This window comes from Paramormyrops kingsleyae, chromosome 11 (assembly GCF_048594095.1).
Source record: "Paramormyrops kingsleyae isolate MSU_618 chromosome 11, PKINGS_0.4, whole genome shotgun sequence".
NCBI classification, from domain to species: Eukaryota; Metazoa; Chordata; class Actinopteri; order Osteoglossiformes; family Mormyridae; genus Paramormyrops; species Paramormyrops kingsleyae.
The window spans coordinates 2,600,859-2,616,029 of record NC_132807.1 but is presented as its reverse complement, the minus strand read 5'-3'; the positions used below and the strand labels follow the sequence as shown (position 1 = coordinate 2,616,029).

At 42.1% G+C, this 15,171-nt stretch overlaps 1 protein-coding gene across 2 annotated transcripts; it reads left to right on the top strand.

The window, feature by feature from the left end:
- The first annotated feature begins 552 nt into the window (after nucleotides 1-552).
- Nucleotides 553-10,939, top strand: LOC111848052 (secretory carrier-associated membrane protein 5). Of its 2 annotated transcripts, none has more exons than XM_023819760.2 (7): nucleotides 553-587; nucleotides 1,336-1,405; nucleotides 1,610-1,729; nucleotides 2,551-2,707; nucleotides 4,133-4,234; nucleotides 5,572-5,689; nucleotides 7,427-10,939. In XM_023819760.2, exons 2-7 carry the CDS (start codon nucleotides 1,399-1,401, stop codon nucleotides 7,619-7,621), a joined length of 699 nt encoding a protein of 232 aa, XP_023675528.1. In that variant the 5' UTR covers nucleotides 553-587; nucleotides 1,336-1,398; the 3' UTR covers nucleotides 7,622-10,939. The 2 variants fall into 2 exon arrangements, with proteins under 2 accessions (XP_023675528.1, XP_023675527.1); XM_023819759.2 differs by having other exon boundaries at nucleotides 577-775.
- The last annotated feature ends 4,232 nt before the right edge of the window (nucleotides 10,940-15,171 follow it).

Here is a 15,171-nt window from a genome sequence, read left to right as displayed (position 1 = left end):
CAGGCAGCTGGTGCCCACCTTGGACGGGATGCTAGTCCATCACACAGCACATATATGCACCACGACAAATTTTAAAAGACCACACACATCTTTGTACTGGGAAAAAGTTCTATAATGAAAGGCAGTAAACTCAAAATGTAAACCTGGTCATGGAAATAGCCTTACTCGGCCACATACGTTATTTACTAATTACCTGTATATGCGAACTAGATAGTGATAGCCCAGTAAAATCCTCATTCTGCACATGAATGACGTCACCTCTGTGTCACCTGTTTTATTACGCATGACCTCATTGCTAACTAGACCAGATAGGTTTGTTTCTAAAAATAGATTACAGATTAACAAGTCATATACTGTGCCTGGTGGTTCGTTTAGCCCTGTATCACCTACGATACTATGTAACTACGAAAGCAGCTACCACTTCGATAAAACAGTGCTGAGTCTCTATCCAGCTGCGCTGTTCAGCACCGCGGAGAGCAGCACCTCCGTAAGGGGCGGAGACATGGGAGGGAGTTATCGCGATTGCTACGGGGATATCTGATTGGCTCATCCCGCGGTGACAGACCTGTGACGGACAGCGGATTGAGGTAGCCAAGCATTTAGATAATCCTTTGACTCTCACCTTCGGTTTGATCGATTTCAATGTAACGGGCGCAGCAGGCACGTGTCGGCAGATTAAGCATTTTATTCGCGCATCTGATGAAAAGTATACATACAGAATAGCATACAGTTAGGGGACCTTGCATTGTAACAACATTCCTGCGCTGAGAAGGAGGTAAGAAGATTACGTTGGATGTCCAGTGTAATTCCAGGCTCCAAACCCTTAGGTCATTCCGCTGTAAGACTGCCAGCCGGAGAATCATAATAGGAGAATCACAGATTATTGTTTTGTGTCTGACTTGTGCATGCTCCAGCTATGCCGAAATTAATTTATTTTTGGTCTGTTTTTGACTTTGCCGTTATGCGGTCTTCGGCTATGCACTAACACGACGTGTGTAGTGGTTGTGAATCCCCCCCCCTTTTAAAATGTGCGACAGTGATGACTGTTCAGAGGTCTTTTTTTCTGTTTCAGGCCCACTCGAATTTGCAGCGAAATCATGCACATTCAAAGACAGCTTTACGATTTGCAATATTTTCATCTCACTTATTTCAACAACAAAATGGCTTAACGCGTAAAAGGGGCCATCTGCCGGGTATAGGATATATGTAGTGTGATGTGTTCTGTTTATGTCAGGATGGCATGTACGCCTTTGCACCCCTTCCACATAAGGTTTGGGTATGGGGTACTGTGTTTCCTCTGCTACAATGATGGATCTTTATTTTCATTTTTGTCAGCTTCAGGAAAGAAAAAAGAAAGCTATTAAGAGACTAACCAGAGGAATACATCCAGTTTACTTAATGGCAGGTAATACTGTGAAATATTTTTAAATGTTGTTGAATAATGTGTGGAATTCTCAGTATTTAGACAATGACTAATTATGAAAATATGTTAACACTTCCTGATAAAACTTGTAATAGTCCTGTTAAATGCTGAGACTGTCATGCTGTATAGCATTCAGTTATCCCACAGTGTTGTAAAGTTGTAAAGTTACTGTCCTGTTTGTGGCAGAAAACAACTTCCCTCCTCTGCCTGGGTTCATTCCCGTGAAGCCATGCTTCTACCAGGACTTCAACGAAATCCCCGAGATGCACCGAACCATGTGCAAGAGGCTCTACCATCTGTGGATTTGTGAGTAGACATTCGCTGCAGGCTGCTGGCATGTTTGTGTCTGTTCTGCTCTCCTTCACCAGGCTCATAGGGTCGGTCTTGTTACTTTTTTAACAGCATCCAGTCCTTCAGGTGTCGATACTGCAATGCATAGGAAACTGGGAGTCATTCTGGTAAAAATAAAATTTGTGATGTCAGTCTCGGAATGTCTTTCTGTCTTATCAGACTTTGTTGTCGTATTGGCCTTTTACTTTTTTACAGATCTGCTGCATAAGTCTGTAAAAAGGTATCCTGTATCCTGTCTCTTTTGTTTTTCGGGGTGATTACTGTTTCCGTACACAGTGAGCGATTTTGGCTTGTGCCTGCCTTCAGACTTTTGTGGTGCTGTGGTCTTGATTTTCTTTCACTAACTCTCTTCTATGATTAGCTTGCCCTCTGCTCTTGTGTTACATTATGAGGTGTGATGTAAACTACGTGCACTCTAAGTGTAATTTAATAAGAATAGTTTGACTGCCGTGAAGCAGGGGCCCATTACTCCTCTGGATTATAGAATGGATTATTGCACAGAGAGAAATGTTCTGTCAGAACCAGCAATGAACGTTAACAGTTAAATGTCAAACTACATAAGCGTCACAGTTTTTCACTCATTTCACTTCCTGTGTCTTTGACCAGTAAAGTGAAAATTCAGTGGGATAGGGATTTATAAGGCTGGGTCTTCCCTGTAGCTCTCTGTTGAGTCCTCGAGAGAGACCTCAGCCAGCTCTGTGTGTCTCTGGGGCTGCTGATTCTGTATCCCATGTTATGGGTGGTCCGCTGAGAACATGCTGTCTGTGCTCTTGCAGTAAACAGTACCACACTGGCCGTCAATTTGATTGGCTGCTTTGCCTGGATGTGTGGGGGAGGAGGAGCCACCAACTTTGGGATGTCCATCATCTGGCTCATTCTCTTCACACCCTGCTCCTATGTCTGCTGGTTTCGACCAATCTACAAGGCCTTCAAGTATGTGGGTTACACCAGGGCTTGGATGTTCCTCCAAAAGATCCATTGTTTGCTTCTAGCCCTTGCTTTCTGTTTGCACATTTCAGGGCTGCATGATATCACTTTGCGATGTAATAGTGATTATGTGCCACATGTGCAATAATCACCAGAGCTATAGATGACGGGCAAAACATTTGTGCGAATGCCTGCTTTTCGGTACGATATGGAGTTTACTTGTGCTCACAATTTGGTCAGCAGATTAGTAGTGCTCCTAAAATAATAATGAGAGGCATATTGTGATGGCAAAAGATAGTAATCTATATAAATTCAGGGTATCCTATCTTATGTTTATTAAATTCGTTTAGTTTAGCACACCACATGCTATTGTTTTTGGTATATCATGGAAGCAATATGCACTGAAATAGTGGTGAAGAAAGGGATGGCTCTGCAGCCACAGCATCTTTTAAAGGAGGAGATATTGTGGATAAACAAGGTAAAAAGACGTTGGTGGTGTGGCGGTACTGTTTGCAAGTTTCACAAGGTCATTAAACATAAGGATATGCCGAATTTATACATATTTCTAATATTTTAGGCATAACTACCAAACTGTGGCTGCAAGTAAATGTCTGTATAGTACTGAAAACCCGGTGTCTGGGCAAATATTTATGCCCAACATCAAAAGCCTTGGTGATTATTGCGCATGCGCCATATAATCCTGATGTGATATTGTGCAGCCCTAGCACACGTTGTCCTAAATTCTTTTAAGTCTTTATTATGGCATGACTTTTCTGTCAGGAACTGTCAGATATATTCCCGTTTTTAGGTTTTATAGCTATTCAAGTACCTTTCTCAGTAGTATATCTGGGACCTTAAACCTAGTGGGTCAGGGCTTGTTGTGCTATTTCCCTTCCCTTCCCTCCATGGGTTGGCCACAGAAACCTATTTCAATAATACATCAGGATTGCTTGAAATTTGTCAGGTTTACAGATCTGTGTTGAGAGGGTCGAGAGCAGGAGGAGGCTAAGGGACAACAAAAAACAAAACTGCTGATTGTCTTTTGTTGATGCGTTTGTCATGACTGGCAAGCTGCGCAGGGAACCTACTAACTTCACAGTCAAAGAAATGTGAGGAATAGCAGCCGCCAAATCCAGTCAGAGAAATTTGAGGAATACAATCCACCAAACTCAGAGTCAGATAAATATGAGGAATTTGTAGTCAGAGAAATCTGAGCCTACTTCCTAAAATAGTTTCAAGTGGAAGGTTACAGCAAATCCATCACTGCAAAATATTTGTGTTTTACTTTTAGGTATTAAAATAAAACAACTGCATATACCGCTGAGCCACAGTTGTATTTCACAGCACTTGCCCAGACTGAATTGGCCCTGCTGGATCATGTCCACATGGGGGCAACATGGCTGAAAACACATTTTTTCTTCCCCCACACAGGACTGACAGCTCCTTCAACTTCATGGCATTTTTCTTCGTCTTTATGGCCCAGGTGGTGATCAGCATCATCCAGACAGTGGGAATTCCTGGCTGGGGTGTGTGGTAAGCACTCAGATTGGCTCCAGCTTGAGGGCTAAACGGAGGAGCCGTGTACTCATGCCCTAGTAGTAAAATCAAGTGTCATGACTGGGCAACCGGAAGGGAGAGACGATCCATACACAGGCTTTTAAATATACTGAAGATGACTTTATTACAGAACGAAACTTACAAAAGGGCAAGAAACAAAAGTACCATGAGGGTCAGAACAAGAGGCATGGAGAATCAATTAGGAGGGGACAGGGTTGACCAAAGCACAGGGTGAATGGCAACACAAAACACTAGCACTGACACTGACAAACCAAGAGTGGGAACTAACAGGAGGCACTGGCTGCAACACTAACATCCACAAGTATGTACACAAGCACAACACTAACAATGACTGGCAGAAAACCAGGGCAAGGGTAGGTACTTATGTACCCTGGTGAAGAGGTTAAACAAGGACCCGGTGCGAGTTATGAATCACTTGATGAGCACATTAGACTTGGGAATAGGGAGGAAGACGGGATGGCCAGCAACATCTGCTGGCCAAACGGCAACATGACGGGCACAGTAGAGACAGATCCTGACACCTGGGACTTCAATTCCTGATCATATGCCCGCCCTAAGGTTCAGGAAAGAACCATCACAAACACTTCTCCGTCCTTGTATATACAGTAAAATCCCGTTATAACGGACTTCAAGGGACCTGGCAAAACAGTGCATTATATCCAAAGTCCATTATATCAAGAGTTGCTGTGTGCACAGAACACAACTACAGGACTCCATTTACTCATGTCACAACCCAGCAGACACACTTGTGGTATAGATTATTATATTGTACATGTAGTAATCCAACTTTACCTGATCAGATGCGTGACTATTAATAATCCCGACTACGTATCTGCGCTGGATATCACCGGCACGCCACACGCCTTGTAGGCGGAGCTGCGTGTCCGTTATAGCCGAACAGAACTACAGCTAAAAGCAGCCCTGGGGGCGAAATTCCATTATATGCGAGTCCGCTACATCCGATGCTTTTTCTGCACGTTCGTAAAGGCGCACGGCCAGGACCAGTGGGTCCGTTATAGACGATATTCTGTTATAAGTGAGTCCACTATAACGGGATTTTACTGTACTGCATTTCTGCAAGGTCATTTAGTTTAGACATCGCCATTAAGGCAGTCTCAGCTTTCCTTCTGGGCTTTTTGGTTAGCTGCATCTTCTGATTTGTTGATAGAATTCATCCACATTTTAGTGCTTTGTAACGATACTCATCTTACCCAAATTATGATCTCCTATCTTCTCATTCAAGTGTCTTACACTCAAGATCTTTGAGCATGTTATTCTTTCTGCCCCCACAGTGGTTGGCTCGCCACAATCACCTTCTTTGGCACCAACATCGGCTCTGCTGTGGTCATGCTGATCCCTACTGTGATGTTCACGGCCGTGGCAGTGCTCTCCTTCATCGCGCTCACCAGGGTAGGCTGCAGAGGCTTTCAGAGCAGTGTCCTTGGGGACCACCAGACAGTCTACGTTTCTGCTCCCTCTCTACTCCCAGCCAGACAGTCCACATTTTAGCTCCTCCCCAGATCCCTGCCGGGAGCCGGGAGGGAGCAAAAACATGGGCTGGCTCGTGGTCCATAACATGTTACGTTGATTACAAATGTAACAGAAGTTTAACAATGCTTAACAAATGGTTCCTGGAGTCATAGGTGTTCCAGCACATAAAGAATTAGTCTTATGCTACGTTCACACTGCGAGCGGCGAGAGCGTCAAAGCGACCGGAAGTCATTCATTCTGTATGGGAGGGAGCGTCGGGAGGCGTCGAGGAGCGGCGCGGCGCGGTGCGGCGCGTCGCGATCTGGGCGGCGGGAGCGTCAGACAGAAGTTGAATCCCAGTGAACTTTATGGTAATGAGCTGTGACGCCGTTGGGCAGCAACCAATGGGAATGTAGAGATGCTCCGCTAAAGAGAGCGCCGCAGAACATAAGCGTGTAAACTTTTGTTCCGACCCAACCGTTCCTAGGCACAATGGAGGAGAGACTTATTATTGCTGTGGCCGGGTACCCAGTTATATATGATGTGTCTCTGTTTGCATACAGGGACATAAATAAAAAAAAATGAGGCATGGACCAGAGTGTCCGAAACAATCGGTGTTCCAGGTGAGAGTGCATAATATATTTTTTTGATCAGTAGTAATTTAGGCGCCATAGCAGAGAAAACAGTGCAAATTATCTGTAATGTTATACCTATTTATAGCATTAGTGTTTGTCAAAACATAATTATGTGTAGAACTGTCGTGATACATTTTAAGTACTATTTATGTTAACTAAAGAAACATAAAGCACAAGCAACTACTTGGCGATCATCCATTGTGATCCAAGGTAAATTTGAAAAGAAGCGCTACACTATTTATATGTAACATTTTCCCTCCAGAACGCGTGATTTTAAGTGGGAATGCAAATAACTGGCTCATAACAATATTTATTTGACAAATTATGTCCTATCAGGAGTCGGCGCAAAGATATAAGCTACACGTTTGTTTGTTTTGCGGCCCCTTTAAAAAGTTCTCAGAGCCTGGCATTCTGAGCGGCCTTGTCCCCGCCCACTCTATGACGTCAGAGAGCGTCTCCGGCGTTGGCTAGCGTCGCGTTCAGGGCGGCAGGAGCGACGGCTGGCGTCTTTGACGCTCGCGGTGTGAACGTAGCATTAGATGTATATCATAAAGAACTTTAAATCTTGAGGGGAACTTCTGTGTTATACTTGATTAAATAGTGTTCTCGTCTCAGTTGTTTTGGGTAAATATTCAGCTGTACCAGTAATTAAAAGTGGAAGATAAATTATTATGTATCAAATTAAAAAAACAACCAAAATGCCAGAGACATCAGCAGCAGAACATAAACAAATAAAGAGGAAAAAACAAAATTGACAATTGAAATGCAAATTTTCAAAAATCACTCAGACCGTTTTAGGGTTGTTTTTGAGAGGAGACTGCCAATGACCTAAAGTCAGGCTTCCTCATCATATGCTACCAAACCTCACTCAATGCTCTTGTAATCCAGTGAAGAACTGTTATTAAATTTTCATTTAATCATTATGTCCCCGGAAATTTCCTCAAAAACATACCCCGTGGACAGAGAGAATTTTGGAAATGTGCTCCTTAGATGTCTTGGCTGTCTCTCCGCTTTGCACATTCCTCTGATCATCTCCCCGCAGGTGCACAACTTCTACCGCGGTAGTGGTGGCAGCATGAGCAAGGCCCAGGAGGAATGGGCCACTGGCGCATGGAAGAACCCTCACGTGCAGCAGGCGGCGCAGCAGGCGGCCGTGGGGGCAGTGCAGGGCGCCGCCCACCAGCAGGAGTACTCCAGTGCGCCCGACTATGACTACAATTATGACAATCAGATGTAGGGCACCAGCGGGTTTGCGGGGGGGGGGGGATGAGTAGGGTTAGAAAAGAATTGACTGATAAAATCCATTCAACATCCCTGGTTACATCAGCACTGAATATCCCCTGCTCTGTTTTTTTCTGAAGTGTGCCTAGTTGCTTTCTGAAACTAGTTTATGACGTGGCTGCGACAAGACTCACCTGACACAACCTGCACCCTCCCCCCTCCATGCCTGAGTGACCCATCCAAGCCTCCCATTTCTGTGGCAGATTTTGCAGAATGTCTTTCCCCCCCGACTCGTCTCTGAGCCCCTGGTTCAACTCAGTGAGAATCAGATGTGTGTGAGGCTCACGGCTCTCAGGTCGCACCACTTACCCGCGGCTTGGGAGTTGGCAGATGACAGGTGGATTTTATTCACTGCCGTATGAATGGAAATTTATCAGATAATACGTGATTAGCAGCATTTCATACCAAACTAGGCAAACCTTGCAAGCAGCAGTTAGCAGTTAATTAGCAATTAAATGAAGTACATGAAATATAATGAATACACAAAAAGCATCGTTATTCATCATGGTTTGTTATGATTAGCAAATACTGTACAATTTAGATTTTTTTTATGTTTCAATTTTTTTGTACTTTTTAGTGCTTTTATGTAGATTCCTGTACTGTCCACTATATTTTATTTTATTTTAATGTTGTTTATTTAACCTGGAGTTCACAAGTATTTGCTTCTTTTTCCATGTAGCATCATCATAAAATATAATCAAAATTCATATATGTAGATTGTGAAGGTGCCAACATATAGTTGTTTAAGAGAAGAACGTAAGTAGGGGATTATTCCAACCTGTTATAATAAGGAATTCTCTGTCCCTGTAGTTATTAAGGGTTTCAATTCTCAGGAAAACGGGCACATTGCATAGACATAGTAAAATGAACTGTAAACATGTCTCATTTCTTATACTTTAATTTCTTTATATTTGTGTTTTTCTTTATTGTTCAGTTTTGGTAGAGGGACCTTGACCCATTCAGTGCTGAGTGTCACAGTCATACCTTGAGAAGTAACACTTTTTATGTGAGATGAGTCCATCTTCACAGGCTCCGCACCCCATTGTCTTGTGACTCTCTTAAGCTACTCTATAGAAATGCAGTTTGTTCGGTCACATGTCTCATTTTCTCCCAGTATTACTCTCATGATATGACTTCCTGTGGCTTAGAGAAGCCATAGCCTATCCCAGTGGCCTCAAACTACTGGCCTGCGGGCCACATCCCAGTGGAATATTCAACAGAATAGAGATGTTACATTATACTTTCCTCTTTGACATTTCTCTTTTTGCGCATCAAAAATAGCCCCCTTTACAGAAGACCTCCCAGCCAGTGCTCCCCAGGTAATTTGAGTTTGAGACCCCTGGTCTGTACCCTCTGAGGCTTGTCTGCAACATTTCAGATAAAGTATCTTATTATTGTAGGTATGATGTATGGAATACCAAACCATTCCCGACTTTGGAACAAAACCAGACTCAACTTTGCTGGTGTAACATACCCCAACCCAGTAAAGACAACAGCCTGTGTTTGTGGCTTTAGGTGACAAGTTATAATGTACCTTGTTGACACCAATTTAAGATCATAGCCCAGTAACTACTACATCCCTCCTGTTACACTCTGAGAATCGACACTGCAGGTGAAGAAGTTGGTTAATTAATAGCCTGTACACTCCTAAGTGTGACTTTGAATATACTGTGAATGATTTTAACACATATATAGAAAAATATTACGAATTTCACCCTAAAATAAGATGAGAGCCATATTTACATTTTTGTCTAGCTGACGAGTGATTGGGGTTTAAGGGGCTTTTTGAGGGGCCCGATGATGACATCACTCTGCTGATCCAGAGATTCAAACCTGCAGCCTCCATACCTGCTGAGCCGCACACTACTACAGTGTTGTTATACATCAGGCCCTGATAGTGCTTAACATGTTACTGGAGTCTTTAATTTGTTGCTTTGTTAACTGGGGGTTCTGAACTGCTGTATTTAGTGTTGTCTTTGTTACTAGCTAACAAGAACAGATCTGTCAGGCAAATTCCAGAAGGGCCATCAACCTGCTTCCAGAAAAACAATTACCTCTAAAATTTAACATTGGCTGTTCAACAAATACACCTGTAATGTGACACCAGTCTTTCTAAATGGGCAGATACACTAAATGCAGATGTCTGTGCATCTATCTAATGTGCTCAGTTCCTGCAGAATGACCACTTGAAGGTGCTGTTTTGGAAATATTGACACATACTGTATGCCACTTTGGACAATTTAAAGTCAAAACATTATCTTTAGTATCATCCGTATGCAATTATATATATAGGGATTAAATTGCCTGCCTCTAGGTCCATGGTACAACATACAAGACAGGACAGAAGCTATACATACACAGGACCATGTATAGGTCAAATGGCATGACAATACAATGCACAAAATTGTATATTTAAAAAAAGTGCAGCATGATTCAATGAATATACAACACAGTATAAATAATTACACAGTAGACACTAATTATACAGGTCATCGTCGGTATGCGGGAGCGTAAAGGACACGAACCCTTACAGACCCTTCCAGAGTAGCAGCATAAGACAATGTAGCAGCATAAATATAGTGAACATTACATCAATAGAAGCACTCTGTGAATGATAAATTGTGCCGCTGTTTTCAAGAACAGTCCAGAAAAGAGATAGTAATGCAATAAAGTTGGCAGTGAAAGTCGGGGCTTGGGTGGCAGAGAAAATGCTCTTTGTTGAATTGGGATGTTGGGGGACATCAGGGTGATGAGTAGACTGACTCGGGGAAGAAGCTGCTACCAAGTTTGGCAGAACTGGAGATGCCACAGTACGTTTTTCCAGATGTCTGGGGGGCAAAGAGTCCGTGGAGGGGTGGGGTAGGACATCCTTTCGTGACTAATGAGGTGGTGTTGAGGATCCAGTTGAGGTTCTCCATGATATGCACACCCATATATTTAGAGCTCATGACTTTCTCCATGCTGAAACCATTGATATGCAGTTACGAGTGGGTCCTCCTCAAGTCAACTATCGTCTGCTTTGGTTTGTCCACATTATGTAACAATTTATTGTTTGTATTATTGTTATTATTGCTGCTGATGTGACCCATCACTATTGTGTCATTAGCAAGTTTAATGATGTGGTTTGAGCAATTTCTGACGGCAAAACCATTAGTCAGTAACTTTAAAAATTAAAAAATTGATAAATGATGCCACAGATCTTATTATCCCAATAAATTTATTACTGAAATTTCAAGAGGAAAACAAATAATAAATAGCATATTGAAGTGTTTAAGCAGTCTGACTTTTTTAGCCCTGCTCGGTCTCTGAAACACCAATCGAAACTTCCAGTGATTAGCAAGAGCAAGCAACTAATTTAGGCACCTCTGCAACCGAGCACCGTGCTCACTCAGTTCTAAATGACAAACGATCAGACATACGCATGTACTGCTCGTTTACACGCTTTTCTATGCAGAGCAATCATGGTCTATAGTGTGTGTGTGTGTGTGGCTGTGCGTGCGTGTGAGAAAACTCGCTGGTTAGCTTTCTGAAGTGCTGTAGAATTTTAAAGTTGCTAAATTATTTAGTTTATGACTGGCACAATAGCTAAGCAGCCCACCGGGAATTCTCCCAAGTCTCCCTGTTGGCCACTCTGGGTAATTCTCCCGAGTCTCCCTGTTGGCCACTCTGGGTAATTCTCCCGAGTCTCCCGATTGGCCACTTTGGGTAATTCTCCCGAGTCTCCCGATTGGCCACTTTGGGTCTGCCCGTGACTAGTGTCTTCAAGCACTTCATGATAACAGGTGTGAGTGCCACAGGGCAGCAGCCATTGAAGCAGGGCACTGATGACTTCTTTAGTACTTGAATTTCAAAGCATACTGTGTCATTATGACGGCAAATAAGGGTGCTGTCACTTTGATTATTTGGTTGTCATTTTCTTACGGTTATGTTTTACTCACTGCATTGGCCAATTTTACTTCTTCGGTCATGACATTCATAAAAAAAAAAAAATGTATTCTGAATGTTTCTGTACAGCAGCACAGATGTGCCAGTGAGACACACACCAACAATTTGTCCTTTTTGAACTCTGATATGTCCCCCATTATGTTGTTTGGGTTGCAATATTTTATGTACTCTTGTGCTTTTGCTCTGCTAATTCAACTTTCACACTCTCCTTTTACTGATGGAATGTGAAAACTGGCCAGCAGGCCACACATATATAGGAGTGAAACTGCAAACACCATTTTGCCCAGTATTTCAGTTTCATTGTCCAACCCCTGTATGTGTGTGTGTGTGTGATTTATTATATAGAAACGTATATATACATGGGAATATATATGTATACAGGCAAAGACAATGATGTTTAAATGATCTTTATAGTGGTGTAAAACTATGCTATTTTGCCTGACAACGTGTGTTAGCTTTTCAAAACCTCTGCTAAAATTACCCCTTTATATCCAGCGACCATCTGAAACCCACATATATAATAACATTCCTCATATAACTAATTCATATTTCATTGACTTTTATAACTAGTGAATTAATTTAATTAAGTGAGCTGGTGGTGAAATTTAATAAACACATGGAATGGCTGAGGTGCCCCTTAGGAGAGGTTTGGGAACTGAAGCGGTGTTCATCTAGCCGTGCAACTAGATAAATAACTTTTTGGAGAAGATTTTTTTTTTAGTTTTCACACTCACACGTACACTCACACAACTACAGGGCCAATTTAGACTCACCAAACAACCTATCCTGCACGCTTCTGGACCGTGGGAGGAAACTGGAGCCCCCGGCAAAAACAACTACCAATATAAATAGCTTTAAACATTTGTTTTGACTGCCTAAGACTTTTGCCTTTTGTACTGTGGTGTATGTATATATACAGTGTGTGTATATGTATGTATGTATGTCTGTGTGTGTGTGTGTATATATTTATACACACACATACATGTACAGTATATATAGTTTACAAATAAGAATAATTCTATAAAATTCAAAATAGTGTTAGGTTTCTCTGTTATCTATTTCTACCTTTCATCATCCTCTTAAACCTTTAAATGTCAATGAAGCTTGTCCCACTGTCCAGCTACATTAGTCTTCTTCTGCCTTAATGGTCTATGAATGAGTTTCCTCCCTGTCCACATTCACGCACCCTATGAACACCTACTCTCTGTTTTTCTGTTTAGTACTCAGCTTTGTTAATATTCATATAATGAGTCTGAATTATAAATGCCGTTGTATATCCATGAAATAGTCAAGTGTGCCAATTCATTGTGGGTGTGCTGTCGTCCTACATCTCCAGGGTCAGAGGCTTAAGTCCTGGCCCGGTTCCGCGTGTCCAACAAGATGCAATTAGGTGAATTGATATTGCTAAATTGTTTATGATGGTGTACAAGAGGGTGTGGGTATGTGCCCTGTGATGGACTGGTATCCAGGTTGTACGCCAGTCTTGTGTCTTGTGCTGCCTGGCATGGGCACCAGGAACCTAGTAACTCTGAGCAGGATAGTAGTTTGGATGGTAAGTCAACTTAAAAAGAACAAAGTTAATTGAGTGCATTAGTTCTTTGTAATGGATAGCACTGTTGTTTTAGTGCATGAATTCAGAGTGCAACCAAGCAGTTCAGCTTGCTGTCCAAAAGAGGGCAGTGTGTGACTCATTTTCCTTTCTGGCATTTCCCAGAAAAAAACCTTTGGCTCTGGCAAGCATGAGAAGCTGTGCGATCGACACTGCTAGTGTATTCTCTGTGAGCCTGTCTAACTTGTCCAACTATTCATTAAAACACTCCACAGCTCCACCCTGGTCAATTATGGAGACGGGACATCATTCTGCATTACATTTAAAAGCGCTTTAAAAGGACTTGTCTCCATTTCACCCCTGCCCATGCATTTGTGATGGAATCACTTAAAGATGACACAGTGACGCAGGCTCCTATGATGCTGTGATGCTGTGCATTAACTGCGAATGCCCAGCAACAACTGAATATTTTAAGGAAAGTATAGCACTGGCTCAGATTAAAAATGATGAATAAACCCCATTATAAAGAGATGAAGTCAGCACTCCTAGTTGTTTGGTTTAGTGATCATGGCTCACAAATGACATCATCTCAGCAATGTGTATGAGTGGGCTTGGGTGGTGCCGGTTTGACTCAGAACAAAACAGTTCCCAAAACACTGCATTTCACCATCATGTAACAAGCTGCAGCCCATTTTGCGAATGCTGATTTCACGGTTGACCTGAAAGGTCCTCCAACACTGTGTTTTGCCAGCATTTGCAATGGAAACCTAATTAAATGTACATAATCTCATATGGTAAACACATCTTGTGCTGAAATAGGTCAGCTTTACAAAAGACAAGCTTTAGGCCATGTTTATTAGAGAAGACGCCTTTTTCATAGAAGCAGAATTCAGGGCTGACTGATGTTAAAAAGTTCTGGAGGGTCTGTTGACATCCATAGAGGAACATGGGTGGTTACCTTAACAGGACACATCTGCGTGATATTTATTCATGACTGTTTGTTCCTTTGCTCCAGTCATTTGGTATGGAGTGGGAAGTGAGGTAAGGGTTGGACAGCCTAGTTCCAGCTCATTTTCAGAAAAGAGAGACAATGCAAAATCTTGTGTTTAGACTGTAATGGTAACCAGTATCTCCAATTAATCACAAGTGTTGTGTCTTGGTTCTGCTTATCAGCCTAAAATAAGCATAATCTGTGTGTTTTGGTTTTATGCGTGGGTGCCTTGCTGGATTAGTAAAGCATGTTGTTCTCACCCTGCTGTTGAGCTTGTGTGTGGTCCATTTTTCTTTTGTTTATTTGCAGCCAGTAATAAATCAGTTTAGTGCATTTCAATGGCTTTCAGGCTTTTCTTTTTTTGATGGGTAAATTTGCAAATTGTGCCATTGTTTAACAGAACAGTTTCTTATTTAATGTCTATCCATAGGTCAATGTTAGATCATAAGGGAATATTGAACTAATAGCGGAAAGCTGAAATACAGGAGCATATAATGCTTGAGGCTATTTAGTGGTATATGTAAATACAAGTTTAAAAAGAGGTACAGTTATTCTTCATGACAGCAGTGGATGGCAGTTGCTTCCAACATGTAGCGTCACAGGCAAGGCAGGTAGGTGTCTTTTTCTATCTTCATAGCTGTGAGAATCAACGGCAAGTGACGATTCTGCTAAACAAAGCGACTCTGATTGTGACTGGACTCCCAAAAACTTTTGCACAGATATACCTTCAGAGGAGTGGGCAAGGCTAAGACCTGTCTGGTTATCTTTGATCTTGGAGGTCTGTCCATTCTCCTAAAAAATCCTTTTCAATCTGTTTTTTTTTAATGAGAAAGAATGAAAAGAACAAGGAGACAATGTGGCAGCCTAAAGTTTCAGATTTTCCATATAGCTGGGGGAATATGGCATCAAATCGGACTCACCACAACCCAGATTTGAATGTGTTAATCTGATCATGAATTTCATGACCTGAATACCAGAACCTGAATTTTAATATGTTTACCTAAATGTGAATGAAAGAACT